Genomic DNA, 19,385 nt, shown 5'->3' with positions numbered 1-19,385 from the left:
AAATAATCCTTTGCTTATGTAGGTTATATACAGGTTTTAGTAAGAAACACAAGAAAAATATTTCCTCTGAATAGTCTTCTTTCTTAACATATGCACGCGCGCACGCACACGCACACACACACACACACTTTTCTGCTTTTATTTAGTTTCTGTTTTATGTTTTGATTTTGCAAAGACAAATCAGAAGCTGGTTGATTTTCCAAAAGGGGGAGGTAAAGGTAATCATGAACCCCTACAATGTTTATAACTGCTCACCTTTTTTAAACCTTCCACTTTTGTTTAAATCATTTTTGTTGTTGTTTCTGTGTTTAAATTAGCATTTATTGGATGCTTTCTGTGTCAGACACTAAGCTATTTCCTCACTGTGGTTTACAGTGAAGAAACTGGGGTAAAACAAAGTGACTTGCTCACATGGCAGATCCTGTGCAAGATCTCTGTCTGAGCTCATTGTCCCAGTCACTGCAGCTACTCCTGTGGACTGGGGTCAGGGTGTGCGAGCAGGAGGTAGAGAACAGTGCCATCTATGGGTGAAAGGTCACAACTGCAATATTAACTTGGAAAGGAGGGAAGGTATGGACTGTCACTCTAGATTAGATGGGTCAGGATACTTAAAAGTGAAGATTATACAGAGGCTACACAAGAGCAGACATAATGTGGTCCAGAAGCATTTCAGATATAAAGTCTGATCAGGGAGCTTGGGAATAATCTATTGGCATCAAGTCTCCCAGCAGTTTGACTGCTGGTCCCAGGCAGAGATGTTTGGCCCTGCCATTGATGTGAACTTCTCCACGGGCAGCCAAAGGTTGGCAGGTGTGGATCTGCTCTCTGGAAAGTGAGAGGTGAAGCTCTAAGGCACTGCATTCAAAGTAGCTGAGGTAGACAGTATAATGGCCCCCAAAGATGTGCACGTTCTAATTCCCAGAATTTGTGCTTATGTTTCTCTATATGACAAAAGGAACTTTGGAGATATGATTAAGTTCAGGACCTTGAGATGGGGAGATGATCTTGGATTCTCTGAGTGGACCCAATCCCAATGTAATCACAGGATTCCTTATAAGAGGAGGCAGGAGGGACAGGGGAAGAAGTTGGAGTCAGAGAAGAAGATATGATGGTAGAGGCAAACACCAGAGTGATGCAGCTGCAATCGAAGGAGTGCAGGCAGGCTCTAGAGGCTGGAAAAAGCAAGAATAGACTTTCCTCTAAAGCCTCCAGAAGGAACACAGTTTTGCTAACATCCTGATTTCAGCTCTCTAGGACCCCTTTCAGATTTCTGAGCTTCAGCACTGCACAATAATAAGTTTGTGTGGTTTTAAGCCAGTAAATTTGTAATAATTTGTTACAACAGCAATCAGAAACTCATACAGGAGCCGCTCCTCTGGGTATCACATTGTGCTCCAGCTGAATAGCCCTCCACAGCAGGCCCTGGGTATCTCTTTCCATCTCCAGCTTTGCTTACTCCCTTGCTCTTGACTGTGAGCTCTTCTCACCTTCAATTCTCACCCTAGTCCTCTTCACACATCCTTCCACATGAGTTCATCCTCCTTGTGAGGTCTATATCAGCTTCTATTGACTACTCCTTCCTCTGCATATACTTGGTTGGTACCTCATCATGTACTACCTTATTATACTTCTTGAAGGAAAGTGTTTTAAGCAGAATAGCATGTGCAATGGCCCCGAGGCAGGCATTAATGTGGCATGTCAGAGAGCAGAGGAAAGGAAAGTCAGAATGGCTGGAGCTTAAGGAGTGAGGTGGAGAATGACAGGAGATGGGACCAGAAAGCTTGATGATGTTGAGATCTTTGGAGGCTTTGTAGACATGTGCAGAGCTTGGGTTTTATTTGAGATGCCCTGGGAAGCAAGTAGAGGGTTTAAAGCAGGGAAAGTGACATGATTTGATTTATATTTTCAAATCTGATAGAACATAGAACACAAGAATAAAAGAAGGGAGACCAGTTAGGAGGCTATTTTGGTTATTCTTAGCTAAAGTGGTGTCAATGGAGGTGGAGAGAATGGATTTTTAAATTCTCTGAGCCCAATATTCTTCTTTAATTTTTTTTTTACATTTATTTATTTTTGAGAGACAGAGTAAGACAGAGCATGAGCTGGGGAGGGGCAAAGAGAGAAGGAGACACAGAATCTGAAACAGCCTGCAGGCTCTGAGCAAGCATTCAGCACAGAGCCTGACACGGGGCTCGAACCCACAAACCGTGATATCATGACCTGAGCCGAAGTCGGACGCTCAACCAACTGAGCCACTCAGGCGCCCCCCCCCAATATTCTTCTTTAAAATCTGAATAATAGTATTTATTTCCAATGATTGTTCCAAATGTTAAGTGAGCCAGCATACAAATGCACCTAGAATGGGTCCAACCTATGGAAGGTTTTCAGTAGATGTTAATGCGTTTTTCCTCTCCTGTGTTTAAGACACTGACAAAACAGAAGTTTTTCTAAGGAGGTATTCAATAAATATTTGCTATTCAAATATATTTCCCACAGCCAAAAGTATGCAACTTCTTAATCTGGAACTTGAAAGAAAATTCTGGATTTCAACTCCACTTGTACAACCTTTCCTAAGCCAGATGCCTTGGAAAATCTGAACATACTTTATGTTTGTGTTTAATTTTCCCCCAAACGTACTCATTTGTGTTTAATTTTGCCACAATCACTTTAGCCATTGTTCCTCCACAATCGATAGTGTTGGCATGGGGGGCAGGAGTGGTGGTGAGAATTCTCAAAGATTTTAAAGTGTTAACAAAGTGACTATTAAAAACAAATCTCTTTTCCCCCCAAAACTAGAATGCAAACATAGAACCTCCCCAGCCTCTCTCCCATCTTAAAAAACAAAACAAAACTCCCAAAACCTCTCTGCATATCTTGTCATGTCATTTTGTATTTTGAAATAGCAGGATCAGTGAGTTCTACATAGAATGTTTTAAAAAATGATTGTCCTATTTTACTTATATACAAAGATGCTAGACTAGAAATAAATACATGAGGAGAGAGTTGTGTGCCATCATTGAACAAGCCAGATTGATTTGGGACATAATGAAGCACTTGCATGATCTTCTAGATAATGTTAGTTGGTTTCATGTTCTCTAAGAAGAAATGTAGAGGACAATTTCTCGTTTGAGAAGGCTCACACACTTCCTAGAGTCTGTCACTTTCTTTTCTTTCCACAGGCAAAGGATGTTTGCTGCTAGAATCATTTAAAGCAAACAGATCACCTAAGACCTGAAGATCTGTTCTAGTTCATTCTCAACCAGGGCACATTTCCAAGATCCTCAAAAACAGATGTCAAATCCTGTACTTCCCTCTATAGTACTTGGTAAAGTGTGACTGAGGTAAAAAATTCTAGTCTGGCTCCATCGGTTGCCAGTGTGAACACTAGATTGTTTTAATATCAAGTGAACATTTTTCTCAGACCTTTAAATCCTAGTTATGTTCTTCTGGCCAGCTCTGAATAGGTTCACTTTCAAGGTCTTTTGATCACTCTGAAGTTCAAATTTTATCTTAAAGCTCCTGAAAAATACAGTCAGTCATAGCTCTAGCATTTCTCACTATAGATAGAAACTATTTAAGCTCTTAAATGCTTCCCCCACTCCCTTTGGAAATCTACTAACTATTTGGCAAAGATCATTTTTTTTCCTTTACAGATGAACCAGTGTGTCATTTGTAAGTTTTATTCTTCACAAAATGTCTCCATTCTAATTCTTTGGGGGAATTGATTTTTCAGTACAACCTTTGTCTAGAGTACTAAGATAAAAGAAGTTTCAGCTAGGAGCGCCTGGGCTTAGTCAGTTAAGCATCAGATTCTTGATTTCTGCTCAGGTCATGATCTCATGGTACATGAGATCAAGTCCTGTGTCGGGCTCAGCACTGCCAGTGTGGAGCCTGCTTGGAATTTTCTCTTTCCCCCTCTCGCTGCCTCTCTTCTATGGGCTCATGCACATTCTCTCCTCTCTCTCTCTCTCTCAAAATAAACAAATAAAACTAAAAAGAAACAAAGTTTCAGCCAGATGCCTTGTTATTTAAAATGGGCCACTTCAGAAACACTTTTAGTTAGTATATAAAATACGAGCAATTTTCGCCTATGTATGATTTAAAATCTTGAAACAAAATTAACAAGTAGTGGTGATATAAAGCCCCTAGTTAAAAAGCACCGCTGTTCCCCATTTCATCTGATTCTTTTTGAATGACCATCTAAAACCATTACTGATGCTTGCTTTATTTCTGTGATAGTTTTGAGAAAATGAACTCAGAAGGTACGCAATTCACCAAGTTCTACAAAAGGTGTTTTAGCTTGTATTTCAAGCTAACTGTCTTGATTCCAGGTCCCATTTTCTTCCCTTTACAATAATTCATTATCTATTTATTGAGTGTCTGCTACATGCTAGCCAGGCTCTGTGCTGTATACGTGGTATCTTTCTGGATAATGTCAAAGTTTGTGGCAGAGGCAGAAACACAAATGAAAAATTACAAAGCACTGTTGAAAGATTTGTGAATGAGTAAGAAAAAAGAGATGTCAGCTTCACCAGTGCGGGAAAGGGCAGGGTTGTCAGAGACGCTTCCTAGAAATAATATTTGAAACGGCCTTTAAGGGATAGTAAGTTTGCTCCAGAAAAAGAGAAGTAAGTATCTGGAGAAGAGTATCGCAGGCAAAGAGCGAGCCTGTAAAAATACATAATGTGGATGAAACTGTGTTATGAGTAGGAAATGCTCATAGATCTACATGGCTACAACAGAGGGCTTTATACGGTCCAGGGACAGGGCAGTGAGGGCTGGCAGATGAAACTGGACCATCAGGAGGGGCTTATTATATGTCCTATGCTGATAACGTGGGACTCTTGACAAAAGTTTTAAGCAAAAGGGCAATGGAGTAAATGTGTGGTTTAGAGAGATAGTGATGTGGAGAATGGGTCAGAGGAAGAAGAGGTGGGGAGGTCAACAAAGGAGCTATTGAATTTGTTTAGATGAGAACTAGTGGCACCCAGGAATGAGACAGTGGAAGAGGATACACAGAGGTCATATTTGACACCCACAAATTTGTATGTGAAAGCTGAGGAAGAGTAAGTGTCCAAGATGATTCTGCGATTTGTACGCTTGACTTTTGGTTGACTTTCTTTTTTTAAAAAAAATTTTTTTTAAAGTAATCTCTATACCTAATGTGGGGTATGACTCAAAACCCCAAGATCAAGAGTCACATGCTCCAATGTGACTGTAAGCATCCCACTTTCGGTTGACTTTTGAGCTGTGCTCATGTGACAGGGACTGCACTTGATGCCTTATATATCCAATTTTATTTAATCTTCCAGCATCCTACAACTTTGTATCATTAGCCCCATTTTTGAGAATGAGGGATCTAAGGGGTGAAGTGACTTGTCTAGGGTCACATCATTAGTGATTTTGTGGTAGAACTTGAACCCAGGCTTGTCTGAATGTAAAGTCTGGGTTGTAAACATAGTTGATAGATTAATTCTATCTAATATGGTCTTTGAGGTGACTACAGGGCAGTTGGGTGGAGATGTCTGGAATCAGCAGACAGTCTCCAGAATGAAGCATCATTGTCTTCTACCTCCCAGGGCACTTCATATACCTGGAAATGGCACTTACATCATCTTTCTATCTGCTGTTGCCTGAACTCAAGTGTGTGTGCTTGTATGTATGTATATGTGTGTGGTGTGTGTTTTGTGAGAAGGAACATCTTCATAATTTCTTCATCCTTTTTTATTGTACTGGATTCAGTTATTTAGAATGAAAGGAACAGAAAGTACTTCTGTCCTGCTGTATTTCTGTGCAAATGTCTCATGGCTTTTATAAAGAGGCCTGAGAGCTTGGTGAACTTCTGAAAGGGAAGAATTTTGCCTTATGCTTTGCAAGAGGTGAGGATCTGCTTTTTGTTTCCGATATTCTCTAACGCGTTCTGGTCATTTCTGGTGATATATGTTAGAATATTGTCATTATATTTTTCTGTGAGTGGCCATAACTTATATAACCAAAGGGGGGGGATCAGTACCCATTACCCATGAAGCAACTGATAATAAATATCCCCCATCCCAAGGGCATCATTGAAACCTGCTGGTAACGCTCAGTATTCAACATGGATCAGAGTGCATGTTGGAAGGCTCACAGAACACCTGGGTAATATTAGCATAGTCTTGTAATCATGAAGCACCCAAGTAATATTGTAAGCAATGTGTCAGAATGCACATCCTAAAAAACTAGGCCCATGGAAATATGAATTATATTCTTATTTGGTAAATTTATGAACAGAGCTGACTGACATGTAAACAATATTTTTTCCTGCTGTTTGCATTTGCAGGTTTTGGCATGGAGGCAACCTTACTCCTGGTGGTTGGCTTTTCCCATACTAAAGGGGTGGCCATCTCCTTCCTGGTGCTTGCTGTAGGATTTAGTGGCTTTGCTATTTCAGGTGAGGTGTCCTTTGGTTTTCCAAATCTTTTCTACAGATTCAGCAAGTCTTGGGAGGAAGGAAGGAAAAGAATATTGTATGACTTTCCTTTAGTAGCCAGGTAATTCCCAATGAGCAGGCTACTGGCTAGAGAATTTCATCATGTGGGAATGACTTTGTAAGATTGCTGAGGAATAGACCTAGGAGTCTAGGCGAGCTGGAATTGCCCCTACCTCCCTACTTGGAAGAAGACACAAAGTGCAGGCAACCCCCCCTGAGCTGTGAGCACAGGCACAAGCATGTGTCCTGGGTTAAGTGGCTCTTGATACTTTAGGACCAGGTAACTCTTCCTCACAGACGCTCTTGATTTTCTATCCTCACCTCTAACTAGAGACGGCTAATATTAGCTCAAAAGTCAGATGATGTAGTCATTTGATGTAGTGTCATAAAATCGGAAGTTTTTTTAGAGTGGAAAGCTTCTTTGGAAGCTTTTATCTTCTGCATGGCTTTCATTTTCTAAAGAAGGAAATGCAGAGGGGAAGTGACTTTCCCAATAGGAGAGAGTACATAGAAAGAATAATAATGATGACTGTGAGAGCTAACCAATCACAACTCCATGCCTGGGCCTGTTCAAATCCCTCTATGTAATTCTCATGCTACCCTAAGTGGCATCAGTCTCTGTTTTACAGAAGCAGAGACCAGTCTACTTACTGTTACTGTGTGACAGGCCAGGGTGCTATCATATCGTGTCTTATGAGCTTCAGAAGCTCCCTATGCAAAAGTGGGTGAAAAAGTAAATTTAATTTTTTTTTACCTTTAAAACATACTGTAACACTGACAATGATCACTTACGGAATAGTTTACATATATCATGTGTATCTCACAACACTGTGAAGCAAGTAGGTAACACCACTATTTTACTGGTGAGGTACCTAAAACTCAGAAAAAGTAGATCTTTTTCTACTGCCATACAATTGGTGGCAAAAGAAGTAAAGTACAGTTCTGGCTGGCTCCTTGCTAGTGCTCTTTCTATCATTCCAGGCTGCCTGAAAGATCAGAGGACAAATGTTCCAAGACAGAAAAATATGGAGCCTCTGGTAGTTTTCTAAACCACCCTAAAATAAAGCCTTGATCTTTTCAAAATAAATAGAGCTGTTGAACAGTGAAGTTAGGGGGAAAAATTCTGAGCTGTCAGCACAGAGCCTAATGTGGGGCTCGAACTCACAAGTGGTGAGATTCTGACCTGAGCTGAAGTTGGATGCTTAACCGACTGAGCCACCCAGGTGTCACCCGAAACTCTTATTTTAAATATAAGTAGCTTGCAACCAAGAACTTGGGTTTGGAGGTACATAGGCCTGATTTTGAGGTCTCTCTTTACTACTTGCTATTTATAAAAGGAAAAGTTGGCTAATTTATTTAAATTCTCAAGCCCCAGTTTCCTCACTCAGAAATTGGAGAAGTATAATGACAACGTCACAGGGTTATTGGGAGAGCCCAATGAACTTCAGATAATTTCATGCGTTCACTCATACTTCTATGATCTGGTTGCTGTTTTCAGCACTAGGGATATTGCAGTGAAAAAAATGAGACGGTGTCCTTATAAAGTTTACATTCTAGTGGAACTAAAGCATTTGAAATGCTTAGTCCAGTGCCAGATGCACAACAAAATGAATAAGTATTCACTATTGTGAATTGTGTTCTTCAGTTATTATACACTTTAGCCAAGGACTTCTCAAACTTTGATGCCCATATAAATCACCCTAGGATCTTAAAGAATGAAGATTCTGATTTCAGCAGGTTCAGGATGGGGCCTGAGATTCAGCATTTGTAACAAGCTCCCCTTGTTACAGCAGCTGCTGCTGCTGATCTTTGGTCTATACTCTGAGCAGCGAAGATAGAGCAATCATGATTTATTTCTAGTAGATGTTGAGGAACAACTTCCCCTGATAGCTCTGTGATACAAAAAGTATTCATATCCTGTCCTCAGCAGTAATGAAATATTTCACATTGTTCCTGGACTGACAATTATGCCATTATCAGAAAAAACCCAATATACCAAAACACAGTACCGCCATTTTTTTTAGCACTTACTCAATGCTAGTAACTTTTTGATATATCTCCTTTAATCCTCTTGACAAGCCTATGAGAAAGATATTGCTATATCCATTGTACTAGAGTGAGGAGCCTGGGGCTTAGAAAGGTAACCTAATTTGCCCACATAAATTGAGTGGCTAGGGTTGGAAAAAAGGTTTATCTGACCCAACACTAACACTGTGGGAGGGACTATGGCCTTGGGGGTGATGATTCCTCAGGATCTGCTATCTGACAACTTTATAAAAGGTTAGGGATGCCAGGGAAAAATGGTACCATTAGGGAATTGGTTAGAGGGAGGAAACGGGTTAGATTAGAAAGGGCGATACTTACTTTGAGAAATGTCCTATGTAGAGAAGACAGACTCTCTCAACTTGTGTGCCTTTTTAAAAATCTGCTACAAAATAATCTATCAGTATCTCAGTTTTTCAATGATTTTTTTCTCCTAAATACCAGGATTGTGCAGCTAGAAATCTAAATGGCTTTTCTCACATTATCTTTAGCTGAACGCAGATGCCTAGGCTTTGTATCAGAATATAATACTCAATGATCATATTAATTGCTTCTTATCTCTGGGTTCTTTTCTAATAAAGTGTTTATCACTTTCAAATCAATAGTAAGATTAATTAATCTTGCAGCTGTTTTATATTCTGATGGTCTGCCACTTGGATCTGAAAGAGAAGGTATATTTATTACAAAAAAGGTTTTCTTGAAATTCTCCCTGAATGAAGGTAGGGGAAAAACAACCAATGTGCCAGATCAAGGGAAAAAATGTTTTTAAATCCTGTTTTCAGGTTCTTTGCACATAATAGAGAATTGAAAAGCAAGGCAAAGGAAAACAAAAACATGAATAAACAAAACCTACAATCCCCTGCTGTAATTTCAATGGCTCAAATGGGTAATTAAATAGTTATTTATCAAGTGCATAGTATGTACCAGACACTGTGTCAGTTCAGGGAAGATGATGGTAAATGAGACAGATGGATAACCACCCATGAAGAACATATATGTTGGTTTCTACCGTATGTACCATGTACTTAGCATATGTTATTTCACTGAATTCTTACAATTTTGTAAGAATGATTATCCCTGCTTATTGATGAAGAAGCAGAGGTTCAGAAGGTTTAAATCCTTTGTCCTGGTTTGCATTTCAATTAAGCTGCCAGAGGCAGGGCTGTTCAACTCTAGAATGCACTCCTGGGCACTACTGGTAAAATTGGTTCCCAGGGCCAGTGGTCTCCTCTTTCAGAACCTAGCCCCGTGCCCTGTCTTCACTCCTCTCCCTTCATTCCACTCATTCTTCTCTCTTGATAAACAGGTTAACAGTGAGGTGTAGGAAACTTATTATTTTACTGCTCCTAACAGCATTATCTTTGGATAGAAGACCTCAAAAGAGGGAGACATTTAGCCCAGTGGCAGCAGTGGGCAGAGTCCCGGGTGTGGTGGTAACACTGGTTAGCAGAGCTCAGATGCTGCTAAGAGCTCTTGCATACGTATTTCCTGAAGCTCATCTCACAGCATCTTTATACGTTAGATAGTCATTTTACCTCCATATTAGAGCGGAGAAAACAAAGGCCTAAAAATTACATAAGTGGTAGAAGTAATATTTGAATCCAGATTTACAGACTCCAGATCAAGTATTATGTGAAAGTCTCTTATAAGTTACAGTGGATTCTGCCAATGTTTGTGCAAATGTTATCAAAAAAGTACCTTTTCCACTGTGCCATTCAGCCACTAAGACAGGCTTACCCTGCGTGGTCTTCTGGGAGTGAGTTGAGTACTGGGAAGGGGGGTATTATGAAGCCCTGTCTTGTTCTAATCAAACTGTAAATAATCAGTGTGATTGTTTCCTCTGAGTAAGTGTGATTCTTTCCATTTTGCAGTATTGCCCAAAACACCACTATTTTGGAGTTCCAAACTTACAGGCACGGGTGTCCTAATTCTCTCTATGGAGAACCTATGGGAGCCATTGCTAATCAATCACAGCACATTTTTCTGCTCATTGCAGACACAGCCTGACAATCCTCAACACAGGCCTCTAGGTAGAGGTATCCATTGGTCATATCGCAGAGGAAACCAAATAGATGGATGAGAGTTGGAAAAGCTGTGTAGTTCCCAAAATGTTCTTGACTCTGACTTTGAGGTTTGGGCTTTACTGTAGGTTTTAACGTCAACCACCTGGACATTGCCCCGCGCTATGCCAGCATTCTCATGGGGATCTCAAATGGAGTGGGAACCCTCTCTGGAATGGTCTGTCCCCTCATTGTCGGTGCAATGACTAAGCACAAGGTAATGTCCTCTTTTGGGGCTGTGGGTTGCAGTATCAGAGGCCTGAGGTACTACACAAACTTGAGATCTCAAAGCCCTGCCCCAGACTGTAAATGTGTGTGTTCTTGACCCTGGCTGAGTCACTTGAACTTCTATTTTTCTTTCTTCTTTTTTATTAAAAAAATTACTGTTTATTGATGGCAATAGGGGTGATTGATGTCTGTTTCCATATTTCCTCAACTAAGAAGTAAAAGGGGAGTGTGGGCCTGGGGGTGGGGGGAGTGAACATCATAACGACTATTTAGAGACACAAAGAAGAAACTCAGGATAAATAATTTACCCAAGATTGTTTTATAATTCTAAGCAATTAAACTTTATAGCCTGTTTCCATCTATTACTTAGCATGTTCCAGTGTAGAGATATTAGTGCTGTTAGACTTCCTTATTATGAAGAAAATGAACAATACATTAATGGCCTTACCTAAGAACTACAAGGGTGTGGCACTCAGTCAATACTGAGCCTTTGTGTATTCAGATGAGGGTGGATTTTAGAGAAGGAGCCCAGATCTATCCAGAGTTCAGCCACAGGCCACATGGTTTCCTAATCTCTGTCACTGAAAAGGGTTTAGGATGCTGCTTTCCACAAATAGCAATTTTTTGATTCTATGGAGTTTTTATCCAACTATTTTCTTAGTTGGATTGCCTATTACTAATATGATTTCAGAAATTTTTCCAGCTTCTTGGAGGAGAAAGTGTAGGTTAACTTTTCTTATTTTTTGATAGAAAAGGAAGGTGGGATTTGGGGGTTTTAGAGGCAGAAGATCTAGGTTTTCCTCTTTGTTCATGAGATTATGGGATGGGTAATGATTAAAATCTCAGATATTAACTTCACCTAACTTTATGTATTTTTTAAAGTTTATTTTGTTTATTTTGAGAGAGAAAAAGAGAGAGCACACACATGGGAGAGGGGCAGAGAGAGATGGAGAGAAGGAGAATCCTAAGCAGGCTCACACAAAGCCTGATGTGGGGCTTGAACTCACAAACTGTGAGATCATGACCTGAGCCAAAAATCAAGAGTTGGATGCTTAACCAACTGAGCCACATAGACACCCCAACTTCACCTGGCTTTAAACACAAATTCCCATTATTTTTTGATTTACTGTATTTACACAGAAAATATGATTATAAATACATTATTGACAGCTAAGAGTCAGCATTTTCAAGGTTCAAATATTGTTATGTATCCAACAAGCAAGCAAGAAGGTGAGCTCTGATATTTAAAATGGTGGGTTTCTAAAGCAAGTTTAATTTAAACTACCATGTGAAGGAAACCCCACTGTATATTGAAATGGTGCCTCATGTATTTTTACATATTGTTTATTTTAAAAAGTATTTTTATAAATTAAAAAATGCACATTCACTGTAGTCTCTAATTTTTATACTCATTGTACTGTTAACTCTCATTAAAAAAAAATTTTTTTTTAGGTAACTCTACACTACACATGGGGCTCAAACTCACAACCCCAAGATCAAAAGTCACTTGCTTGGCCAACTGAGCCAGCCAGGTATTCCCTTAACATTCATTTCTAAACATTCAAATTCTGTTTGGCTCCCGGGCATGCTTCTGACCTATGTCTTTCCTAGATGAACAGCATTGCCTTTGGGGTGGGCAGGAGTTTTTGTCCCAGTGAAAGCCTCTAGAACCTATTGTTAATCTCGATTTTTGGTTAAGGAGTGCCTTGGGTGGCTCAGTCAGTTAAGCACCTCACTTTTGATTTCAGCTCAGGTCATGATTTCACAGTTTGTGAGATAAAGCCCCGCATTGGTTTATGTGCTGACAGAGCGGCAGCCTGCTTGGGATTCTCTCTCTCCCGCCTGCCTCCCCCTACCCCCCGCCCCCCGACTCTCCCCTGATCTCATTCTCTGTAAAATAAACTTTAAAAAAATTATGTTTTTGCTTAAAATACATTAATTGGTACTATATTTCCTTGTTTAGACTCGTGAGGAATGGCAGAATGTGTTCCTCATAGCTGCCCTGGTGCACTACAGTGGCGTGATCTTCTATGGGGTCTTTGCTTCTGGGGAGAAACAGAAATGGGCTGACCCTGAGAATCTCTCTGAGGAGAAGTGTGGAATCATTGATCAAGATGAATTAGCTGAGGAGACAGAACTCAATCACGAGGGTTTTGCAAGTCCCCAAAAGAAGATGTCTTATGGTGCCACCACCCAGAATTGTGAAGTCCAGAAGAAGAAATGGAGAGGACAGAAAGCAGTGTCCCTCGATGAGGAAGAGCTGACGTCCTACCAGAATGAAGAGGGAAACTTCTCAGACACAGCCTAGTGTTGGAAGGGCACTTCCATCTCCTCACTTTAGAACCAGAAAGTATCCATACCTATTGCCTTCCCCATAACCTGGCTTGCCAGAGAGTCAAATATGGGGACCCTGGAGGTAGGAGGGGGAGGAAGGAAAACCTAATCAGCAATAGAGAAGAGAAAAGAAAAATATCTTGCAATGACACTTATGGGTATGGGGCTTGCTCTCAGTTGACAAAATGAGTATATCCAAAACTTTTGGATTGGCAGTTGACTCTTCTCAAGGAAGAGTTCTCAAAGGGACTGGACTTATTCATGAAGGAATGACTAGAAGAATAAAGGAGACAATACCATGCTGTGCAAAGAAAAATAGAAGGAATTGAGCATATTTGGCCCGAAGCAGAGAAAACAAGAGCTGCCACCACATTTTTGAGGGCAGCCATGCAAAAGAGGGTTTCATATTCCTAGTAAAGGCTACTTCTCAGGAGGACCCTGCATCATGCCAGAGGTTTATGTGCATTCTCATTAATTTCCACACTGCTATGACATACATTTCTTATCTTCGTTTTATAACTAAGGAAGCTAAAGCAACATGACATTGAGGGCTAGGGCTGAGATTCATAGGGTCCAAAATAGGTGGCAATTTTGGGAAAGAAGTTTTCACCTCAAGTAGAGGGGTACACATTTTTTAAATAATGAAAACTGAAAGTGGAGTGGGTTGTCTTGTGGATAATTCCCTATTTTGGCACACATGAAGGATGGGAAACATTTGGGTTGATATGGCAGAAAGTATTGTCATTATACGAGGGGCTGGATTCAAAGATCCTGGGTTCAGAGAGAGGTTAGAAGATAAAAAAGAAAAGAAAAGAACACAGAAAGAAAATTAAAAGGAAAGAAGGAAAAGGAACAATAAAAAGGAAAAAAAGCTAAATAAGATGGCTAAATTTCTAGGGATCTGGTGTCCAGAATGGCTAAGAGAAAGTAAACAAGGGCTTGACTGAATTCAACTCTTCATAATATCAAGAATGTAGTTAAATAATGTCCCAAATTACTTATACATCTTTAAGACATTTAGTAATTTAAGAAGTTGGTTCACATGTTTTATTAGGTAAAATTCTCTTGAAAGAGTCTTTTGTTTTAAGAAACCTACGTCTTTAGCCATTTCCGTTGGTCATATTTAGAAATTTGATCAAACTATGCACAACTATAATCGAAATATTCCTAATTGCTGTATTTTGAATGTTATTGAGGAAAACCACTATCTTATGGCAGTAATTATATAGGGAAATGAAATGAAAAGATGAAAGAAAACACCTGTGACAACTAGACTGACAGTGCTGAAAAATTCATCTTTGATCTCATAAGGCAATAACATGGATACTCTCTGGATAAATTTTAAAATTTAATGACATTTTAAAATTTAAAATTGGCATGCAAAGGATTGTTTGAAAATAAAATTATTTTTCTGTTTATTGGTTTTAAAAATTTCATTTCAATTTTCAGAAGAAAAATATAATATTAAAGAAAAAATTATGGATTTACTTGTACCTTATTATTATAACGTGTTTTTTTGGTAATTTTTCCTGTATACATTTCTGGCCCCTTATTGTACCAGCAGAGTTGTAGTGTATTTTTTAAAAAAGAATAATTTTGAGAGTAAAAAGGAATTGCCTGACCAGTAAATAATATCCAATATGTCATTGTATATAATTTATGTTATCATATACTTTTAAATTTATTTCATGAGTGAATGCATGTGAGTCCCTTAGAACAGTTCCTGGCATGTAGAAAGTGCTCAGTAAACATTAGCTATCATCATCATTATAATCTTGCAACCTTTTTGGGAATGCTTCAGTTGAAAAGAAAGCATGCTATACAATTTTCATCGATTAGCCATAGAATTTATTGTGAAACTTGTGCTGTTTTCTAAGTAAAAAAAAAAAGAAGAGAAATTTATGGTAGCCAGAGTTTTATTCTTTCTTGTGTTAATAAAGTCAAACAACTATTTTAAAAACTCATGATAATCCCTAAGGTAATATTATAGATTGCAATACAAAGTTGTGTTTACTCCATCATTTAAAGTCAATGTTACGTGCAGAAATTCCACATTTTGATAAGTCAAAGCATTTAGGATTCCTGTAACTTGCCCTTCTAATATTCAGAAAAAAACCTATAGAGCTCTGGATCATGGTGTTAAAAAGGAAAACACATTATTTTGTTGTGATGGGTTTTGCAAACGTTGCATTGTATACGTAATTACATTTGAACACCAGGCAGGCACAGTTTTCAAGTCATTGTACATTTCGCTGCAAATATCCATCTGTAGATCAGCCCTTAGAGGCAAACCGTAGATTCCCGCAGAAGGGAAGGGAAAACCTGAGAGTGTCAGATTGTTGAAACAAGAAAGGTTTGACTGGCCTTTTTTAAAGAATGCAAGCCTTGGAGACTCCTAAATATGACCCCCAAAAAATTATTCAAGAAATCATGACACATTTGTTATCCCTGCTTGGATGCTAAATTCAACAGGTAAAAACTGGAATCTACTATTTCTCTTTCACACTGCCTCCTCCTGAACCCAACAGACCTGTTCTTCCTTCTGTGTTTCCTAGCTAATCACATCACTCTTTCGCTGGAGCTAGAAATCTTGGAGTCATCCTGGACTTTTACAAAAAAGTAACACACACACTCTCTCTCTTTCTTCCCTGCCAGATCCATTTAATTTTGTTTTCAGTCTGTGGCTCAATGTTTTACATCAGTTTCGGAAAAATTTTTGCTGTTGTCTCTTCCAGTATTGCCTTTGCTCGACCTTTGTGGAGTTTCTAAGAGTCCAGTTAAATGGATGCTGGACGGTGTATGGGACAGTCTCTTCTGTATCTCTTCTACATCTTCTATATTTTCCAGGCTTTTTCCTCTTTATGTGTCATCATTAATATCTTCTTCTGATTTATTTTTAAGTTCTTTATCTCTTCAGCAAGATCTAATCTGGTAAAAACTCAATTTGTTGTATTGTTAGCTTCAGTTATTATATTTTTAGTTTTAGAACTTCTATCGATTCTTTTAAAATTCTGCTGTCTTTTAAAAAATATTTCCAGTTCTCTGATGAAATTTTCAATCCTGTATTTTATTTTTTAGAAAGCAGTAAGATAGTTATTTTAAAGTCTGATCAGTACCAATATCTGGAGACCATGTACTTCTATTTTCTGTTGGTTTTGCTAATTCTTGTTCACATTATCTTATCTTGGTCTGTGCTTGGTTTTCTCTGTATCCAAAACTGTATTTGAAAAGTTGTTTGTAGAAATGATTTTAGGTTTAAAATAATGCATTTTTTCATCCTTTCTCTCCCTCTCCAGAAAGGATTTTTGTTTGCTTCTTCCAAGAGCCCAAAGAATTTCGAGTTGCAAAGTCTAAGATCTTCTGGGCCACCCAGATTATTTGAAGTTGGGCTGCAGGCAGCATGAAGGCTCAGTACTTTTAATTCAACTTTACTCCTAGAGTACAGCACTTCACAGTTCTCACCCATATGACTGTGCTCTACCAGCGTCCAACTTTTGTCTCTATACTCAGCCATCAAACAGCTCAGCTATCAAACACTGGCTTTGTTATAATTAACAAATGCTCCCAGGAGAAAAGTGGCCTCAAATATCAGGCTTACTTCTCTGGATTTTTATCTTCGCCCAGATGGCCAGATGGTAACCAGGTAATTTTTCACTTCCATTATGACACTCCAATGCTATTGAGCAGATATTTTAATAAATAAATAAATAAATTTCATTCAGCTTTTCTAGTGTGAAGGTTCATCTGAATTACATAGCCTACTGTTAATGGATGCTGAAGTCTCTTTTAATTTTATCTTCACAAGTTCTCTTGAACTGATTTTTTTTCCCTAGAGACAGTGTGGTAGTAAGTCTCAAATCTCAGTGGCTTAACAGCAAATGTTATTTCTCTCTTATATTACTAATCGACTGGACTGGAAGCTTGTTTCAGACAGTCACTTAGGTATCTAGGATTTATTTTTTCTCCACTCACCATCTTGTAGATCACCATTTGGAACATATAACCTCTAATATCACCATGCAAAAGGGGCACCACTTGGAAATGACACTGTCATTCCTGCTTCTAGTCCATCGAACTACACTAGCCATATAGTCCCAACATAACTTCAGAGGTGGCTGCAGAATGAAGGGGAGCACGTGGATTACTGAGTGAAGACTAATTACAACTGCTACTCAGCTCTAGCCTAGGTTCAGGGTCTTCTCTCTCTCTCTCTCTCTCTTTTTTTTTTTTTTTTTTACAAATTGTTTATTTCTTTTTGAGAGAGCGCAACACAGGGAAGGGGCAAAGAGGGGGGATAGACAATTTGAAGCAGCCTCTGTGCTGACAGGCTGTCAGCATAGACCCCAAGGTGGGGCTCCAACTCAGTAACTGTGAGATCATGACCTGAGCTGACGTTGGATGTTCAACGGACTGAGTCACCCAGGTGCCCATCTTTTTCTTAATGTTTATTTCTTTTGAGAGAGAGAGAGAGGAGGAAAACGAGAGAGAGAGAGAGAGAGAGAGAGAGGGCCAGAGCACATGCACAGGTGCAATCTGGGGAGAGGAAGAGAGAGAGAGAGAGAGAGGGGCAGAGAGAGGAAGAGAGAGAATCCCAAGCAGGCTCCATGCTGTCAGCACAGAGCCCAACTCAGGGCTCAAACTCATGAACCATGAGATCATAACTTGAGCATAAGTTAAGAGTTGGTCACTTAACCAACTGAGCCACCCAGGAGCCCAGGTTCAGGGTCTTTTGAACTCTCACTTGGCATGTTGAATTAGTCTCCTAACCCCAAATTCCATAAATGGTATGACTCTGCTATGTGGCATTCTGGAAGATCTGAACTAGGTTGTAGGGAGGAAATCTTGAATGAGAGGGAGTTTTGAACCCCCTCCAGGAAGACTACAAAGAGATCAATTCATTAGAGTAGAATAGATTCTGGCCTGATTCAAGCTTGAGTTAATAACCATATGGACCAATTTGAAGGACCAGGGAAACTGAGCTTTTCATTAGATTTCATGTGTTACTATTTCCCAGACCTTATGCTAAGGCCTTTCCATACAAGATCTCATTTAAGTTTCATGGCAACCCCATGAGGAAGGTTGAACTATCTGTTCCCAAGATTTATTGATAAATAAATGGTGTTTCTGGGCAGAACTTAAAAACAAGGCTCTAATGGCCATGTTTTAATCTTCTTAATTTTTAATCTGTTCTCCACTGCTTCTACTTGCTGTAGTAATTCCAGACAATGGTGATTCTGAAAGTCAGGAGAGTGTCCTAGTTATTTCAGCGAGGCATGAACCAGCTGATGGAATGCGTTGTGGCAGTTAAGACTCAAACCAGGGACGAGTGAAACAGCAGATGAGCAGGTGAGATCTCTCTTCTTACCAACTGCTGGACTGAAGTGAGATTAAGAACCAGAGGTCCTTATCTTTTCCGTATTTCCCTGAGTGCACAAACAGTAACATGAAAAGGCTGAACCCAATGCTTACTGGGTGTGTGTGTCTTGGGGAGTGGGGTGGGTGTAGGTTCCACAGGACTGAATTTCTCCCAGGCACCCCAAGTGTGGCAACACAAACACAAAAGAAAAGAGGTGAAAACTGCATTTAGAAGGTTGAACGGGGATACATCAGTCTTAACTGACCTCAGCAGAACCAAGTGAAAAAAGAAGGAAGCTGTTTTGAGTTACTGCACCCGTGGAAGCTGAAGAATTGAAGGCACCATCACCGGGTACCTCTAGAGCACAGAGTGGGTAGAGTGAGGTCAGAGGAGGGGGGCCTGAAAACACAAGTACTGGTTGAAAGTGAGAGTTGCCAGATTTCACAACACTGCTGGAAGTGTATATGTGGTTATAACCCCCCAGAGTCTGTCCCTGACCAGCTCAGCCAAGAAACTGCTTCTCCCTGTACCTAGTGGAAAACAGGAGTTCTATCTTCTGGGCAGGGAATCTCTGGACTCAAGGACACCTATGATTGCTCAATACAAGCTCCAAAAGGTAGAGATTTTAGTCTGTTATGGTCACTGATAATATATCTCAAGTACCTAGAACAGTGCCTGGCTTTAATAGTTACTTGGTAAATATTTGTCCAATGAATGAATGAATGAAGCTTACTAAACAGAGAAATTAATTAACACTTTGCAGACTGAACACTGAAAGTTTTAAGCTGCTTTGTGGGTGGAATTTTCAAAACACTGGCAGTCAGGTTTATATCCCCTATACAGGAGACTGGAGGAATCTTGGGGTGAGGAGTGGGGATTCACTAAGAGAAAGGCA

The 19,385-nt window shown here is 39.6% G+C and overlaps 1 protein-coding gene across 2 annotated transcripts in view; it reads left to right on the top strand.

The window, feature by feature from the left end:
* SLC17A8 (solute carrier family 17 member 8) overlaps positions 1-13,302 on the top strand; it is a 44,649-nt gene extending 31,347 nt beyond the window's left edge. For both annotated transcript variants that reach the window (XM_039245593.1, XM_039245592.1), the window contains 3 exons: positions 6,320-6,430; positions 10,662-10,789; positions 12,764-13,302. In XM_039245593.1, the coding sequence (XP_039101524.1) occupies positions 6,320-6,430; positions 10,662-10,789; positions 12,764-13,108 (584 nt within the window). In that variant the 3' untranslated portion in view covers positions 13,109-13,302. The remainder of the gene's footprint in view (positions 1-6,319; positions 6,431-10,661; positions 10,790-12,763) is intronic.
* Positions 13,303-19,385: the final 6,083 nt, after the last annotated feature.

The sequence above is a fragment of the Hyaena hyaena genome, unplaced genomic scaffold (genome assembly GCF_003009895.1).
Source record: "Hyaena hyaena isolate Hyena2069 unplaced genomic scaffold, ASM300989v1 scaffold_261, whole genome shotgun sequence".
In the NCBI taxonomy this organism is placed as follows: Eukaryota; Metazoa; Chordata; class Mammalia; order Carnivora; family Hyaenidae; genus Hyaena; species Hyaena hyaena.
The sequence above is the reverse complement of the archived record's forward strand: the minus strand, read 5'-3'. Positions and strand labels throughout refer to the sequence as shown.